We start from the raw sequence: 17,354 nt of genomic DNA, 5'->3' as shown, positions 1-17,354 counted from the left end.
CAAACAGCAACAAAATGCAAAGACTAGTGTATTAGGATGAGCTTTATAAACTAGTAGAAGTCTTCCTGTACTATTTAGATGTCCTAGTTTTCAAAGTGGAAGCATCTGCAGAGATTATTGATTATTTTATAATTTCTTCACCATGACTCTTTGTCCTGAAAATTTTTGTACATTTCTACAGGACAAATAAAAAAATTAAACTTCTTTTCCTTTAAGATGACAACCTATTAATTGATTAACCTTTTTTTTCCATATCCCTCTCTGAATGTCTTATCTTGTCATGAACATGGCATGTCTACAGAGGAAGGTTCCTATAGCTACACATTCTAGCAAAGAATAAAGTCCTTCAAGGGCCTGATGTTGATATTTTGTCTTGCAGAAACAGTCACTAGATGTCCCTTTATGTTTCTTAAACTGAATAAACTAAGCTGCAAAGAATTTGCAGCACAATTTAAATTTTTTTTTGCCATTTGGAAGCTAATTTTAAGAAATATTGTTCCCATTTCCTTAATCTAAAATGTACCTTCTTCTAGTAAGGAGACCGTTGCAGAAGCTTCTCCGAGATTATTACGAACAACAATAGTGTATTCTCCGGCATCATCGGCAAAAGTCATGGAAATTTCAAGTTTGCATTCCCCGGTTTCTTTTTTGTAACTCACTTTGTATCTATAGAAAACATAAAAGTAAAAAGTCTCTATAATTCTGGACAGAATTTTTAGTTAATTTGCTTTTAGCTACAGTTAGACACACTCCTAACTTGTACAAGGCACAAAAAGAGAAACTTTTACTGGCAATTCTCACTGAATGAATGAGCATACTGAGTAGCATATGAAAAATAATAATGCTGAAAATGGAGTACTGGTCTTTTTGTTGTCACTAAATATATAGGATTCAAACACCAGTACTGAAATATCAGAGGTCTAGTTATCAGACACAATATAATGGTATATTCTGTGTGCACACAGTTTGTCCTAGTATGGGTCATCATGTTATTTCAAGAATACTACAAATGTAATATTTTTTCTCAGCTAGAAAGTATGTTGCTTTCTACAGACAAGACTTACGTAGAGAGAATGCAAACATTGCATAGACAGAACAAAACAAATACAAAACTTCTTCCTGATTTGTTTATAACATATGAGTATATCTTATTTTATAGTCTTTTGAATATTTATATTTTAAAACTTAATGATCTTTGAAAGTCACACATTAAGACATGAGCTTAAAACTTTTACATTTAAAAATAATTTATTTCACAGAAATCAGGATGTTATTTGGCTCAGCATAACTGAGGGAATCAAATTACCAATTAAATATGCATAAAAATTATGTTAAGATGGATTGTGGGCATTGTATTCAAAATACCTGTAGCCAGTCGTGAGAGGAACTCCGCCTTTTTTCCAGTAGACATGTGGCTTTGGGTTGCCCCCTACTTGGCATTCAAAAATAATGCTCCCACCTTCAATTAATTTATGTACCATGGGTTTTCTTATAAAGAAAGGAGGTATGGGTTCTCCCGATATTTCTTCTGCTGCAGCAGAGACATCTTCCATTACAATGTCTTTTGTCTCCACATAGCTGAAATAAGATTTCAGTGCAGGTAAGTGAGCTGATGTCTGAACCTCTCATAAAACAGAATGCAAGAACGTAATGACTGCAATAGGAGCAGTCTGTTTAGAAAAGCAACTTTACCGTTTCTCTTCTGTAACAGCCTTCTCAGAAATGGTTTCTCGAGTCTCAGTTTCTTCAGTGACTAAGAGGAAAATTTGATAAAGTGGATTTTAAAATATCTTAATAGGTCTTAAGCAATGAGTTCAGTTGACATAAAAAGAATATGTAGTTATCGGCCTTTTCCTCATATTCTTACATTCCTTTTACCTAAAAACCCCAGAACACAATTCAAGCCATATGTTTTAAATGTCTAAGATATATTACAAGCAATATGCAGTTAACAAAATTATAAACTTCCTACAGTGACAAGAGAGACTGTCCTTGAGTTGCACCAAGGGAGGTTTAGTTTGAATATAATGAAATCTTTCACCAAAAAGGCTGTCAAGGGTTATCAAGCATTGAAACAGGTTGCCCATGAGTCACATGGGGCTGACTTTTAAATACCTTCTCTACCCTAGAGGTATTTAAAAGACATGTAGATATGGCACCTAGGGATATGGTTTAGCGGTGGACTTGGCAGTTTTGGGCTAATGATTGAAATCAATGCTCTCAAAGGTCTTTTCCGACTTTAACAATTCTATGATTCTATAAATATATTTACCTTTCACATGTAAGTGGCAGGAAGTGCTGACACTCCCAGCCTTATTGGTAGCAGTGCAGGTAAATCTTCCACTGTCCTCTGCAAAGGCTTCACGAATCACAAGGCGAGCAAGTCCTGCTTTGAAAGTGATCTGGAAGTCCATTGAGCTCTCAATTTTATAGTCTTCCCTGTACCACATTACTGTAGGCTGAGGATGACCAGATATTTGGCACTCCAGAGTGACAGACTCACCTTCAGTCACAGTCTTATTTTTGAGGCCCTGTATGATGAAAAATAAGTATCACAGTCAGTATACATTTTCAAAACTCAGCTGATACTCAAATATCTAAAACCTATTTGAATGGAAAATTTAATGTCTAGTTCAAAACACTGTTCTGTGAAGCAATGTATGCAGGGAAAAAAGAAGGCATTTTCCAAAGGGAAGTATTTGAAACTGGCTTTTAGGGTCTCTGAACATTGCTGTTATTAACAACATGAAAAGGTAGGTTCATATTTATGCAGGTAGATAAATCTACTATGCGACATAAATGTGAAGAATCACTACCATAAAAAACATCAAGAAGACTTTGTATCAGAGATAAATTATATGGCTGAGTAAATCTAATGCAAAGTTAAAATGATTATTGAAAGACAATTTTTAATGGTTAAGTGATAAAAATTAGAAAACAGAATGGGTGAAAATATAGTGTAACTCCCCTACACTACATACAAATTACTTACTGAGACTAAGGTGGGTGGCGTAGCAGGGATTTCTGCAGGTACAGGAACTCTGGCAGTTTCTGTCACCTAGGTTGTTTAGAGGACAATAATGAACAAAGTATAATTTAGATAAGAAAATAAATCAGGCAATGTGAACTCTTTACATGTCATAAGTAAATATTAGGTCCTAACAAGGATTTGTGTATAACAAATAAAAAATAAAAGGCAGCAGGATGCTTTAGAAGTGGAAAATTGTGATAAAAAAGTGAGGCTATTCCACATTTTTAAGATGAAGGTCAGTCAAAGTGGTAGAAATTTGCTTAAAAACATACCTTTGCTTCACCTTCTTTATGCAGCATCAAGTGTTCTGTCCGCACTGCTTCACTTTTAATGCTCATCTCCTTTTTAGTCTCAACATCATAGTGACTCTTAAATGTCTCTGCAGCCTCTCCAAAGGGAAACTGTGGAGGTGCAACTGGCTCTGCTTTTGTCCTGACTTCATGAGGCTTTAGCTGAGGTGGTTTCACAGGCTTGGTGATCTTTTGCGCAGCAGAAGTAGCTGATAACTCTTTCTCCAGAGTAGCCATGGCAGTTCCAGCTATTGAAACCTAGGGAACAGAAGAAAAAGAGTTACAGCTTGGTTGTCTTATTTTCAAAGGAGAGAGTGCATTTCTTGAGCAGGTTGCATATGCAGCAGTGACTTCCTTAATTACTTGGTTTTGACACTGCAAAAGCTATATGTAAAAAAAGAGTAGCAGTTTTAGATTGCAGTAGTAGAATGTCAGAGATATAATTTCCCTGTATTATTTTTGATCTGTCTAACATTTAAATATTTTCTTTTTCAAATAGAATTTGATCTTTAAATGGTCAAGAAGCTCTTAAGCGCAGAACAAGAAATGTTCTCTCTGTTTTTTCACTTGAAGCCTTAGATTTCCATTTAGTCTGTCTAATACTGCAATAAAGAATACTATTAATTATATAACTTCCAATGATTAAAATAACTGAAGAGATTTCAAAATCTTTTTATAGGTGAAAAAACGTTTTTAAAATACATCAAAATATTTAATAAAAATATTTATAACAGTGTTTAATCATATTTGGGGAAAATAATTTTTACATTCCAGATGAAGAGAAATGGTATGCTTGAATGAGAAAATTAATAACTGGAAAATTTTAATACTATGTAAAGGAGTCCAAAAGAAAAATGGAAGAATAAAAATTGATGATATCATATTATGCAGTCAGTCTGGATTTTGTTTTATTAAAAAATTAGCTTAGCATGTATCAATTAGGAAGGAAGAAAAAAGCAGTGTGTGAGTGAACTGATGCACATAATAAGATTAAAGAGAAATACTTCTGCTCTTTAAGAAATATAACTTGCATGACAAATATCTATAATTTCACTGTATGTCATTAAGTACTGAAGCAGCATCCTCAAACAGTTTATAAGATTATTTAAATAAGAAATGAAAACAACAAATCATAATTTAGGAATTAATTTGTCTGTTTACACAGTGTTCTTTATTAGTCAAACAAGCCAACAAAAATAACTGCAAGGAGCACATAACTCTTCCTCTTGGGGAAGCACCACACTGGAGTGTGGGGGGAAAAGTCCAAATTGAATGGATGACCTACTGGCTATTGAAAATGAGCATGCTGCTCCTCTTGGATGCAACTTCAGCTTACCTCGTATGTATGATCAGGTTTAGGAACAGCAACTCTGGAGACCGTGAAGTGAGGACTTGCTGTGCGAGGCCGTGGTGGTTCAACATGAATTGTTTTCTCAAGTTCTGTTGTTCTTTTTATCTACACAAAGTAATGAAGAAAGTTGTTGAAAGTGATGCTGTTCTTTGAACTGAAACAGATTTCACTGGGACATAGTTTCTGGAAAATAATGTAATGTAAGAAAAGAGTCTAACCTCTTTTGATATATGAACTTCCTGCTTTTCAGGAGTTGAGATATGTTTCTCAGGAGGAACATAGACTGTTTTGACTTCTTTGGTGACAACATGACGTTCTGATGGGGCCTCAGAACCACGGTCTGTTACAATGTGCTCTTTATAACCATATTCTAAAGTTTTCTCCTTTACATAAGTTTCATCTGCTTGTTCTGGTTGCCAGGGTGATCGAACACGTGCCTGATCAACTGCTGCAACAACTGTAGCTACAGCTTCAGCCTTTTTTCCAGCTTGAGTCTGCAAATAACATCAGCAGAATTTATACACATATTCATCATTACATTGAAAACTTGCATATATGACAGACAGTTATAATGTTGAGTATATTCCAAAGAAAGGTTATATGGTTATGCAAAAGTCATGATGAAAAGATCAAAAATACGTACCTGTAAATAGACTTAAGAATCAGCATTCAATTGCAAATAAATTCTCTAAGTGCTATCTCTGCACATTCAGAATATATCTGTGCTTCTGTGTTTTATGCATATCAGTATTTGTCTGCAAGCCCAATTTTAATACTTTATGGCCGCTTTTGTGTCCACTTATCTAAGAGTATGCAGGTATGTAAGTGTGCACACTTTAAAGTATGATCATCAGCTCTGTATAACACTTGTAGATATAAAAAATGCATCTAGCATCTGATGTGAGTGTATTTATTAAGTAACAGACCCATAAAAATTTTTACATCAGGTATATTTGTTAATTCAGTGCTGATCTATTTTAAAGGATTTTACAAAAGAAAGGAGACTGAGATGTCTGATAATTTGGAAATGCCTTTGTATCAAGACTTCTATTTGTTTCTAATAACTCATAAATACTGTCAACTTTGTTATTAGGGTCCAAACTTTTGCCCAGTCAGCCAGCAGTAGATAATAGTGACTACTACTACTGGTTGTCAGTACTGTCATAACTGATCTAGATGTAGCAACAGAGCTTATGATATGTATGCCTTATAAATGGGAAAAAAAACCCCTAATGGATAATTTCATACTTATTTAAAAACTATTACCATCTTAAACTGAAATTACTTAGGTGAGGCCAAAATGTGATCCTTTACAGAGATTTTGTTTTCTTATTAAAGTACTATTTAGGTGACGGGGATCTCTTATTCAGTACTACTGTCAGTTTTCAAATAATTTTTTTATAGTGGCTTGAATTTGGCCCTAAATTTACATGATATAACAAAGGACTGAACTACCTAGCAGTCTGACTCCTCTGAGTGAGTTTTATATGCTTCACTCATTTACTTATATTTTATAAAAGTATTTTATGAATGTGCTACACTGTAGGTAGATAGATTTTAAATAACAGCTGTTGTCAACTATGCTATTTTTCCACAAGTAAGAGTTCCTGACTGTGTTGTAGATATTTTCTACTGTGGGAATCCTACTGGTACAAAACAGTGCCAACACATGTCTGATGGTCATAAGTAACAAACTGGAGAGACCTGAATGGATGTTAAAGTTTGTTTTGTACAAAGGAAAATTCATACCTCAATAAAGAGTTGTTTCATCTGACAAGGAATCATCAAGTAGAAAAAAGAATACAGAGTCAACAATTTGAATAAGTAAATGTTGCTTAAAAGACACTGATAGAGAGGAGAGTGTCACAGAGAAATCAGACTATAACCTAAAGTGTGACATTTCCTAGCAGGGTGGGATATAAACCTCTTCAGCGCCAGAAACTTAATCCTATTGACTCTTTTACTTGAAAATCATCCCACTGAATGGGTATGTTTTCAGGAATTAATATGAGAGCATTCTGTTGTACCAAAGTAGGTTTTAAAATGTAACATTTGCAGGTAAACCAAATTGTAACAGTGCATTGGCTGTAATTTCTTCTCCAGTTCTGGACACTGTGACTGGTGCTTTGGTTTTAGCAGTGGCAACTGTTTTTGGAACTACAGTGGTTTTTCTCAGCTTCCTTTTTAATCTAGTTTTTATAGCAGAAATAAAAGTTTCAGTTACATTCAGTCTTGAAAGATATTTAAACAATAAGAAAATGTTTTAAAATGGGAACAGGGAAGGAAAATTGAAGGGTTAGATCCTTGTACACTGCACACATCTCTGTGTTATGTGTATAGTGATAAGTATTGTTATACCCTCCACCTATTTAAATAAAAGTAATGATTAAAAAATAAAAGTTAAAATGCATTTCAGGAGTCAGTCAGTCCACTCCAAACATCAGTCAGAAGATAATTATGAGCACCCTATTAATGAAAATAGGAGAGGAAGATCAAGATGAAATAATTTAGTCTCATTAGCAGTAGGTCTAAAAGTTTGTAAGTGGAATAATCTTAGAAAAAAATGAGCTGGAAATGTATAGTTAGTATTTTTTGAGGAAAACAGGGGGTTTGCAAAGAAGAAAGGATAAAACCCAAATACGGCTAAAACAATGCTATTCACCTTTTCACGTGTTATGCTCACTTTTTCTTGTTTGGTGGCAACTCTTTCTTTACTTTTCGATATTATGACCGGTGCTTTAGGTTTATCAGTAGTAATTACTACCTTAGGTACTGAAGGTTTCATTTCTTCCCTTCTTATCTATTTTTTATGGTAAAGAAAAATAATAGTAATTGATTATGCCTGTTGTCATGATTACACAACTTTTTTGGAAAGCAGGATAATGTTTCTAAATGTATATTAAGAAGAAAGAAACATGACTTCAGAATTGGAGTAATACCTTTGTACTCAAGTTATAGCCTGTTTTATATGCTGAGAGAAGTTCATGCAAAGTCATTAATATATTGCATTAATTTTTATTTGAATGAGAGAAGAAACTTTGTACTTCCTAGTTTATTATAGATCGTTATGTTTTGTATAAACTATTTGCATAGAAATTAGTATTATTGACTTAATAGCTAACCCCATCAGTTGAGTGGTTTCACAATATGGTCTAACAGATGTATTCAATCCTCACACAAATATGAACTTCATTAAATCAAGCTCCACACTACATATCAGACCATGAAAAATAACCTTTAAAATTTATATTGAGATATCTACCTTCAGAGATAAATTTGTCATTAAGCATCAGATGAAATTCTGTGTACTGTGACAATAAAAGCCCTAATTCTCGAAGGATCTGTAAGAAGGGCAGCTCACTCCTCTGCAGACAAGAGCTGCTATGAGGTCAGTAGCACTGGACCTGCAGAGATTGTGGTCTGGAGTACCTTGTTTCACAAAGTTTTTGTCTAGTAATCTCTTCATAAAGAAGGACAAGAAAGTTATTTAACAGATTTTATAAACCAGAGTATCTCAATGAACTACAGATTGTAACATTTTTTTACCTGTTCATGAGCAATGTGCACTTCTTCATGTCTGGTAGATATTTCTTCTCTAGCTCTTGTTATTCTTTCTTGTTCTTTGGCTTTGTCTGTGGCAATTATTACTGTCGGTACTGGAGTTTTCTCTGGTTCTTTTCTCACCTGGATATTTACAAAAAAGGAACTTTTTATTTTTATTTTAAAATATAAGGTACGTGATTTTCAATATATTTGGAAAAGAGCATAGAAATTAAAGTGAGCAAAGATGTCACATTCTGTATTTTGAAATCATCTAGTCTGGAAACAACAATAAAAACATAAAAGGACTTTGTACAAAACATTTAACATAAAAATAATAAAACATTGCACAAATGCTTGAAAGCAGTACTAAAAAAAGTGGCTCAGAGGAAAACTGTCCTGCATTAAAATCACTTTGAGAAAGTGTAGGATATTAAAAATAAGCTTTACGAAACTTTCATTTGACAAGAATTTGACTTAGCATTCAAATGCTAAGTTCAGATTGATGTTTGGGTAGATTTCTGTTTCTCAGTGCTTTGAAGAGAGGTTACACTTTCTTCCTCACACATTTCTACTATAATGCAAATATAACATTGGCTATAAAAGCTCATCTTCCATTAAATCACATTTTTCTGATAAAATACATGTTAAAATAATCTGAATTCATATAACTCATTTGTATTTTCAAAATTGATTTCAATGCAGAATGAGCTTTTTCTCCATTTTTTCTGACCCCCTGTGCTGCCAACAGACAAAGCAGGCTACAAATGGCAAGCTTAGAGACAATATCAGAACACCCCCCTCCACACACACCCAGCCCCCAACAAAATTTAAGAGCTGGTTTCTACATGTCAATTCTTTAAATGATCAAGAATACTATCTAGTAAATTGCTGTATTACATGAAAAAAGAGAGGTTTGTCTAGGTTAATGTTTTGCAACTTCATCTATCACATTCTTAGGTATAAATAATGGAAGTGAAATAAAAAAGGAAAGAGTAATCATAGAGAAGAGACAGGAAAATGATAGCACTGTAAACTGGAAGAGTGAACATATATAAAAGGGACAAATAATAACAGTATCTCATTTTTCATCTTCATAGGTTTGTCTTTTTTATGAGATATCAGATTTTTGCACAAGGTAGGGCATAAAAAAAATCTCAGGTATAACCTGTATTCACCTTTTCAGGAGAGATGTGTCTTTGTTCTTGTGAAGTTACAAGTCCTTCTCTAGTTCTCGATATCACTGTTTGTTTTGTGGCTTTATCACTGGTAACTATTACCATTGCCTCCTTTTTCATCTGATTTTTGTAGCAACAAACAAAAAAAACCAAAGCCTTAGAAATAATTTTTAAAAATTGATCATCAAATAAGAGGAGAAGGAAAAATAAGAGAGGAATTCAAGTAAAGGAAAAATACTAAGGGAGAATTATGTTATTTCTAGTGGGGAAATTATAAATGAGATATTAGAGAAAAAAAGTTTCATCATTCTAAGAATAATGTTAGAGAATAAAGGAGAAGAGAGAATAGAGGATCATTTTCAGAGAAAGCATCCTTAAACCTAAAACGAGTGATTAGTTCAATCCTGTTACGATGGAATGCAATGGTGTAAGCGAACCTGAGCATTCCTTTACAGTCTAGGTGTTCTAGATGAGTATGCATGCTTTTGCAGTGCACTGGGTAACTGTTAATTCCTCATAGTGACTCATGCCTTGTTTGCATGTTGGATGAAGGAATAAAGGGAAATCATAGAATGTCTGTGCTCTATTTCTACCTGCTCATGAACAGGCTGAACGTGGACTGCAGTCATTGCTGTCCTTTTAGCAGTTTGCTCTGCAACACCTGGAGCTGGTTCTCTCACCATGGCTTGATCCACAGCAGCAACAACTGTAGCAATAGCTGCTGTTTTTTCACTGTCCTTTCTCACCTATATTAGTCACATCAAAAGACATTTTTTCATATTTTGCATACATTCAGAAGAAGCACAAAACAAGTACAGAGACAGAATGTTGCAAAGAAGCATTTCCACATCTGCAGCAGAACTCTCTCAATAGCAGATGCACACAAGGTTTTACACATAGCCTTTCAGATTCCATTTAGCAGATCTATCTAGCAGTGATGAGACCCCACACAAACCAAACCCAGTATTTTTTCTAGAAACAGACTTTACCTCTCTAGCACCAGTGGCCACCTCGCCAGCAGCAGTGCCAGTAACAGTAACTTGTTCTTGGACCCCGTATCGCCCTTCCCATCTTTCTTCAGTGACTTGGGTAGTGCTCGTAGATACTCTTGTTTCCTTCATCTGGGCTTCCATGGTTCCAGCATATCCTTCCTGCTTCCAAGGAGGAAGGACATCAGCCCCAGCTGTTGTCACTACATGTGGTTTACGGATTGGAGATGGAGATTTCACTGGTCTAATAGGTGAGGTGGAGATTCTCCCAGCAGGAGAAACTGACCTATTAAAAAAACAGAGTATCAATATCTTTAATCTACTGCCACAGAGTGATAATTGTATAAACAACTTCAGCCTGAACTTGAACTCACTCCCCATATAGGGTATCTCCAGTAATGTGTAGTTTCATTTTAAGAAAGGTTTTTGAGAGGTTCTACTTGTAAATTATGCCTAATTTATTTTAATATTATGCCTAATTCTTGTCATTCTCATAACTTTAACATGTCTTTGTAGTAGCTTCGTTTCCAAAAAGAAATAAGAACAAATGACAAAAGAAATTTCAGTCAACCAAAAATATTTGGAATATACAAATGATTTTGCATTTGCTCTATCCTATTTCTTCTAATAGGAATAATACCGAAGGCTCACAGGCTGTAAATACTACATAAGACATTCATGGTCCAGTCTCTGTAGAGAGACAAAATCATAATTGTAACCAATCTTTAGAAAAATGTCATGTGGCAACCACCTAGCAAAACAACTAGATGTACTCCTGTACTACATCTTATTTTCATGTATTACCCATATATATACCCACAACCCAGGCAAATTTCATATCAGTGCCTAATATTTTTCCCCACACTTACATTTACAGATCTCATACACAATAATTTATATCCACTTGGAAAGTGCTAGTTTCTAAATTCTGATATTCCAAAAATTCAATCCTAATCCTAGCAGACAGTTTTAAAGCATTTACCAAAATTCTTAAACAGGCTTTCTAACTTAGAATTTCTTTTAGTGGAATTTTTTTGTGCTGTATTTCCCAGAGAACGTTAACAAATAGCAGCAGTAGGGGGCAGCAGCATCATGTTAATATTTAGATTTAGTTTTTTTCTAACGTGTTGTATGTCTAAAAGGGATCTGACTAGCAAGGGAGTACAAATTTCTAGTTCTATATGTGCTCTAGATGTCGCTGTTGAATTCCTTTTTTCATTTATGCAGTACGTTAGTTACTGCTAGCCGCTATTAATCCACTTATTCCTGTCCTTGCAAGTTATTTTCTGTGGGGCAAAATTCACCAGCACACCCAGCTCTGGAAACTTAAATGGGGCTCTTCTGAGCATTCAGCTTGGAGACATTCCTTCCATGATTCTGGTACTTCAGGATACTGAAACTGAAGGGCTTCCAAAACACTCTTTTTACCTGCCCCTCAGCACAGACCTCATGGGGTCTCCCAGACCACGAGCCTTGGTCTTCAAATCACTCACTTCCCTCTCTAGACCTTCTACACAGCAGAGATAAACTTCATTTTCCCATAGCCACATTTAGCTTGCCTACCTTCAAAATATTATTTCTGTAGTTATTACCAGCAGATACATGGAACACAAGCTCATTTTTTTTTTTACATATCCTTTCATTCTGTTTGCCACTCATCAGTGTCATTGCTCTTTTCTCTGTTCATCTAAAATAATCAAGATCCAACTGCTTTACTGTTTTTTTCTGTTTCATCTTGAAATTGAGCTGTGAGTGCTACTTTGGCTCTATGTAGAGCAATCAAATGGGATTTTCTACAATAGGGGATAGAAGTCTACATTGATGACCCACACTTATATAGCAGTGGCAAATATAGCACATTACAGCTCACCATCAGAGAAAAAAAATCAGTCATTAATAAGTCGATGCATCCTTTCATTTTATACTGTGCTCTCATTCTACAGCATTACTTTCATGTGTAAAAGTGATTCCAAAAGCAATATTGCCCAAAAGAATAGTAATTTTACCTTACTGGTGAAGGTGTTGGTGCTCTGACATGTCTTACAGGTGATGGTGATTGTCTAACGGGCGATGGTGATTGCTGTCGTGCCATTTGTGCTTTTGCAGCAGTTGTCGGGGTTGGTGATTTTGATGTAGGTCTAGGAGGCATTCGTGGAGGTGCCTTGTGTGGGAGCTGTTGGGTAGTTGCACCTTCTATAACCATTTCAACACTTGTAAGTGATCTGGCATCAAAGTGGGCTTCAGTCTTCTGCAATGAAAAACAAGAAACGGAAAACTAGGGTGAGGGACTGTAGAAGTAATCCTCCACATTTTAGCCATACCTGCTTTGTTTTTGAAAATTATACCTTTTCGATTCTGGCTTGTCTTGTTTGTGAAATCTGAGCAGTCGAAACAATTGTCTTTGTCTTTTTAGCAGGAACGGCTTCTTCCTCGCCTTTTGAAAGAAACATGGTCAGAAGAATTGTAACAATCAAATAATAAGAATATGGCAACAAAAATCAAAGGAATACAAAATACATTAATTGTAGATTCTTCATATCAGTCCTGGATCTAAAATGATTACAGAGTCTCTAAGCCTGACTGAGGTAAAATCCAAGCAAGACTGCTCTGGGTAGCATGTTTCCCTGCCACAATTCCCTAAGAACTCTCTTCATCCTTACCAGCCTCCTTCGCAAGACCACGTACAGCTATGCAGTCTAATATCTCTATTCTATCAAAGCCAACTTACAAATAAAACTTTGAGAGATTTACAGACCAAAATGAAAACAACTCAAGGTATCCCACACTTTTTCCATCAACTATATCCTCTCCTTAAGGAAGACCCATTCCGGAGAAAAGGCCTGTTTGAATCTCAGACAAAAATCTTTGGCAAATTTCATCAAAGACGCTGCTTTTTTTACAGCAAGTTAATAACTCTTGAGAAAGAAATTATAAATTAACTTGTTGATATAACTGCAATGAAGTGGTGCATATTACACCACTACTATTAATGCTCTGATTTTTATGGCCTGCAACTTCAGCTCTGTTACCTTGAATTAGCAATTCAGCTGTTGAAGTAGCACGTCCCACACTATTTGTGGCATTTACGGAATAGGTGCCGGAGTCTTCAGGATATGCTTCTGCAATTATTAAGCTGTAAAGGTCTCCTTCTTGTAAAATTTTAAAATCGGGGGAACTTTTAATTTCTACTCCATCCCGATAGAACTTCACCACAGGTGTAGGGATTCCAGTCACTCTCACGTCAAGTCGAACTTGACTTCCCTGTCTTGCAGTCATGCTCTGTAGCCGTTGTGAGAAGTTTGGTGGTGCTGTTGCAGCTGCATTTTTATTGAAGAAGTAAATAGAAAAACAATAGTGTCTGTTAAAAAGAATGGCAAGTACTAAATACTTTCATTATTAGAAGTGCGTGAGGTCTATTTCTTCTTCACATGCTACTGACAGATTATAGTACCTTCTGAAATGTTCAAAATATTATTTTTGATTACACCTATGATTGCAAATGTTTCTAGAATTACAGACACATTGCTGGTAACCATAGGCATTAAGCACAGTCTCTCGATATGGCCCTTTATGTGACTTATTCTGTTAAATATCATTGATACCATTAGATATCATTAATGGCTCCATCCTCTTATGGGCAATTTCAATGTAGCCAGCATGACAGACCTTAAGGAGCTACATGTATAAGGGCTGAGCCAGAAGCTTGTAATCATGAATATGAATTTGCAAGATCAAGATTAAACTTTATACAGGTAAAATGTAAAGGATACTGTTAGACATTCCTGGTGAGACACATGCTGAGTTCTAGACTGCTTTAGGAAAAGAAATGTGGTTTGCTATTTTTTGCACTTGAATATAATGTACTTGAAATCTGAACTATTTCATTATGTGAAAATCTCCCTCGCACTGCTAGCAGGCAGAGAGAGGTGCCTTTCTTTGGCTGCTGTGTACCTGTGACAAGCAGCTCAGCAGTACTAGTCGCTTGCCCAGATCCATTGGTGGCTTGCACAGTGTATCTCCCGCTGTTGGCTTCTGTCACGGTGGGGATCACCAGTCTAGCGCGGCCATCACTAAACGAGATCTGCACACCGGGCAGAGTTGCAGCAGAGAGAACCTGGCCATCCCGAAACCAGTTCACCTCAGGAACTGGGAAACCTACAGAAAAAGGAAGACAAATGGAGATCAAGACATTATGAAATGCCAGACATAAAAAATTACCATGCATACACAGTTGCAGTGGAGCATAATGCCATAGGCGCAGATATATGTCCTGTGCCACAGTGGCAAAGAAATTTGGTTTTAGAAAGGACTCTAAAATGCACAGAGCAATAGGGCAGCTGCACTGGCTCCTGAGTTTAGTAAACCATTTGAATAATGAGAAAACTCTAGAGTTTAGCAATCTTACTAAGAAATAGAAGTCCATCAAAATCATGAGGAGGATGAATTAATTAATGTGAGGTATTTTAAAAATGCATTTGCTAGTATCTAAGTAAGACTGCTTATTGCTAGCATATTTATCCAGTCCAATAGCCTGGAGATAATATAAAGATCAGTACTTCTAACCAAATGAAGCATATGTTCTAATGCTAGAAAATGAAGTGACAGAAAAAGTGGCTGTTGTAGACATTAAAAACAAATGCTAGCAAAGTTTGGGGGGTTTTAATTTCTTTCTTCTGGAATTTTTGAGTTTGATCAACAGCAGTCATCTGGAATCAACTGTTGTTCAAATATATTATTCTTTTTTGTCAGGGTCATGAGCAAGAGTCTTTGGGTCAGAAAAAAATCAGTTTTAATGACAGCTGATTTTTGGCTTTAAATGGTGATTTTAGATTGCCTGCAGAAATTCTCTTCTAAAATTCTTATATGAACCCCATAAGGAAAACAGGTAATTTAAGGAGACAGTTCCAGCTCAAAGTCTGTTTTGTAGTTCTAGAACATAATTTCTTCAAAATTAAAATCCTCCCAAACTCACCGTGTATATCTCCACTCAACACAAATGACCAGTTGTGCTGCATGGGGGCTAAGGAAAGAGAACTGAGACTGCATTTACAGATGAATTAATTTTCCCAGTTCTAATGTCTGTGGTTTGGAAAACCCCAGGTGCACAAATTCTTCTTCCTTTCTAGAGTAACCTTCCTATAAACTGAATAAATTATTAGGGAATTTGATGTGCAAGGAAAATGACTGTATGAGACTAAAGTGAAAGAGAAGCTGATATGTAGATTGAGGCTTTCACTGGTTCACTGCAGTCCCATCAGACTTGGTTAGGTAAGTTTAAAATCTTATTCACAGTAAAGCACTGATATTTAGAGAAATTTAAAATGGAACACACACACACACACAGAGAAAGAAACAGTGGACAGTTTTAGGGAGGATTAGAAATCAAAAGGGTAAAAGTACATTTAAGCATTGTTAATTTCACAGATGGAAGTTATCAAACAGTCCTGATGGGATGGTATAATTCAACTTTGTGCTATTGGTGTAGGGAACATTGGGCATTATCATCATAAACTTAGAGTATGCAGCAGACCCCAGTGATTTCATTCAGAACTATATGTCTTCAATATTTGTGAAAATTAGTTTAAAAATGTTTTAAGCTAGGCAGCTCCCCAAAATATGTCCTTAGTAGAGAATTTCTTGAAACATTGTCAAAAGTTCTATTTTCTTGTGGTGGTATTATATGATGATTAGTAAAAATTGGAGTTTCTGTGGCAGGTTGAAAAAGGACTGCACTTTTAAAATTGAGTCTATTATGATGTCTCAAATTGCTGTGTACAAGGGATCTAAAGCTAAAAGCCATTTCAGAAATCTGAGCCCAAGTTTATATTAAAAACTCAACTTCACAATTTACTAGCACTCTGCTAGTCACAGGTCACAGAGCTAGGTATGATCTAACTTAAATTATAGATATATGTGCCTGGTCTATATGGAATAGGGTTTTACTTCTACATGTCCCAAATACACTATGATTTGACTGTTACTGATTAGGCAATTGTTTTCCATTTAAAAACTGTCCTTAAAGTTTTTTGAACTTTAATACCAAAAAGAAGAAAATCGACCTGAAGTGCCTCAAATTCACCACTTAATTAATTGAATTCATTAAGATTCTCCTGACAATGATGTGAGAGGGACTGCCAACTTGTGTATGATCTGTGTGCTGCTTTCAAAAACAAGCTCTATGTAAAGGCTGTTTTGCACTGGGTAATACCTGAAAATACCAGTTCAAGAAAGGTAAGCAGTGCACAGGTTAATTCTTTATGAAAAAATTCAGACTCGATCAGTACTGTGGAGACATGAGCTTGGCACAGTTCTAATGCCAGCAACACTTCTGACTTTCTTGTCTCATGACTCAGTGACTGGTGACCCAGTAGGACTCCCCCTGTGAGAGTGTCCTAGGTGTTCTGGCATTTGCTGCTTTTAATAACAGGGCTTGTGTGTTCTGTGCTTTGTGTTACATGCTGGGTATATTCATCTGATATCATCCCTTTGTAATATGACACTTAATTCACCTTCTAATACAGCAGCACAGTTCATTTGTTCTAGTTTACACACAGCAAAATTACATCTCAGGTGGTTGCTAAGCTCTTCTTGATACTCTCAGATTAACTGAGCTCTTCACACTTGTACTGTTGCTCTGTATTAATACTTGACCTGTATATAATGGACCAGTGTTATTGGAGAAAAAATCTGATTTTTAAACACACAATAATTCATGACAGATAGAAAGGGTAGACATTACAGCAGGATAAAGCTGTGTAGTCCTTTATTTATGCAATTAGTTATAGTAAAAACCTTTCCTGTTTTTTATGCTGTGGAAAATTAAATGTCAAGCTACTGTCAGATCTTTCAAACCTAGAGGATGTTTTTAGGGCAGGAAGGATATACCAGAATCTCACAATGTGAATAAAACCTAACAAGAGGTTGGCTCACAAGGTATTTGAGACTAACATACAGATATGGCATATGCTATTGGAA

The 17,354-nt window shown here is 35.6% G+C and overlaps 1 protein-coding gene across 1 annotated transcript in view; it reads right to left on the bottom strand.

The window, feature by feature from the left end:
• TTN (titin) overlaps positions 1-17,354 on the bottom strand; it is a 236,560-nt gene that overhangs the window by 217,882 nt on the left and 1,324 nt on the right. The window contains exons 2-19 of the mRNA XM_053983149.1: positions 14,331-14,534; positions 13,409-13,696; positions 12,725-12,813; positions 12,386-12,627; positions 10,375-10,665; positions 9,984-10,131; positions 9,391-9,510; positions 8,219-8,356; positions 7,323-7,472; positions 6,723-6,848; positions 4,891-5,166; positions 4,658-4,777; positions 3,304-3,579; positions 2,993-3,058; positions 2,273-2,531; positions 1,693-1,753; positions 1,366-1,578; positions 524-666 (exon numbers count right to left, since the gene is read on the bottom strand). Of these exons, the coding sequence (XP_053839124.1) occupies positions 524-666; positions 1,366-1,578; positions 1,693-1,753; positions 2,273-2,531; positions 2,993-3,058; positions 3,304-3,579; positions 4,658-4,777; positions 4,891-5,166; positions 6,723-6,848; positions 7,323-7,472; positions 8,219-8,356; positions 9,391-9,510; positions 9,984-10,131; positions 10,375-10,665; positions 12,386-12,627; positions 12,725-12,813; positions 13,409-13,696; positions 14,331-14,534 (3,210 nt within the window). The remainder of the gene's footprint in view (positions 1-523; positions 667-1,365; positions 1,579-1,692; positions 1,754-2,272; positions 2,532-2,992; positions 3,059-3,303; positions 3,580-4,657; positions 4,778-4,890; positions 5,167-6,722; positions 6,849-7,322; positions 7,473-8,218; positions 8,357-9,390; positions 9,511-9,983; positions 10,132-10,374; positions 10,666-12,385; positions 12,628-12,724; positions 12,814-13,408; positions 13,697-14,330; positions 14,535-17,354) is intronic.

The sequence above is a fragment of the Vidua macroura genome, chromosome 7 (genome assembly GCF_024509145.1).
Source record: "Vidua macroura isolate BioBank_ID:100142 chromosome 7, ASM2450914v1, whole genome shotgun sequence".
Lineage (NCBI taxonomy): Eukaryota > Metazoa > Chordata > Aves > Passeriformes > Viduidae > Vidua > Vidua macroura.
This window is presented reverse-complemented; position numbering and strand designations above follow the sequence as displayed.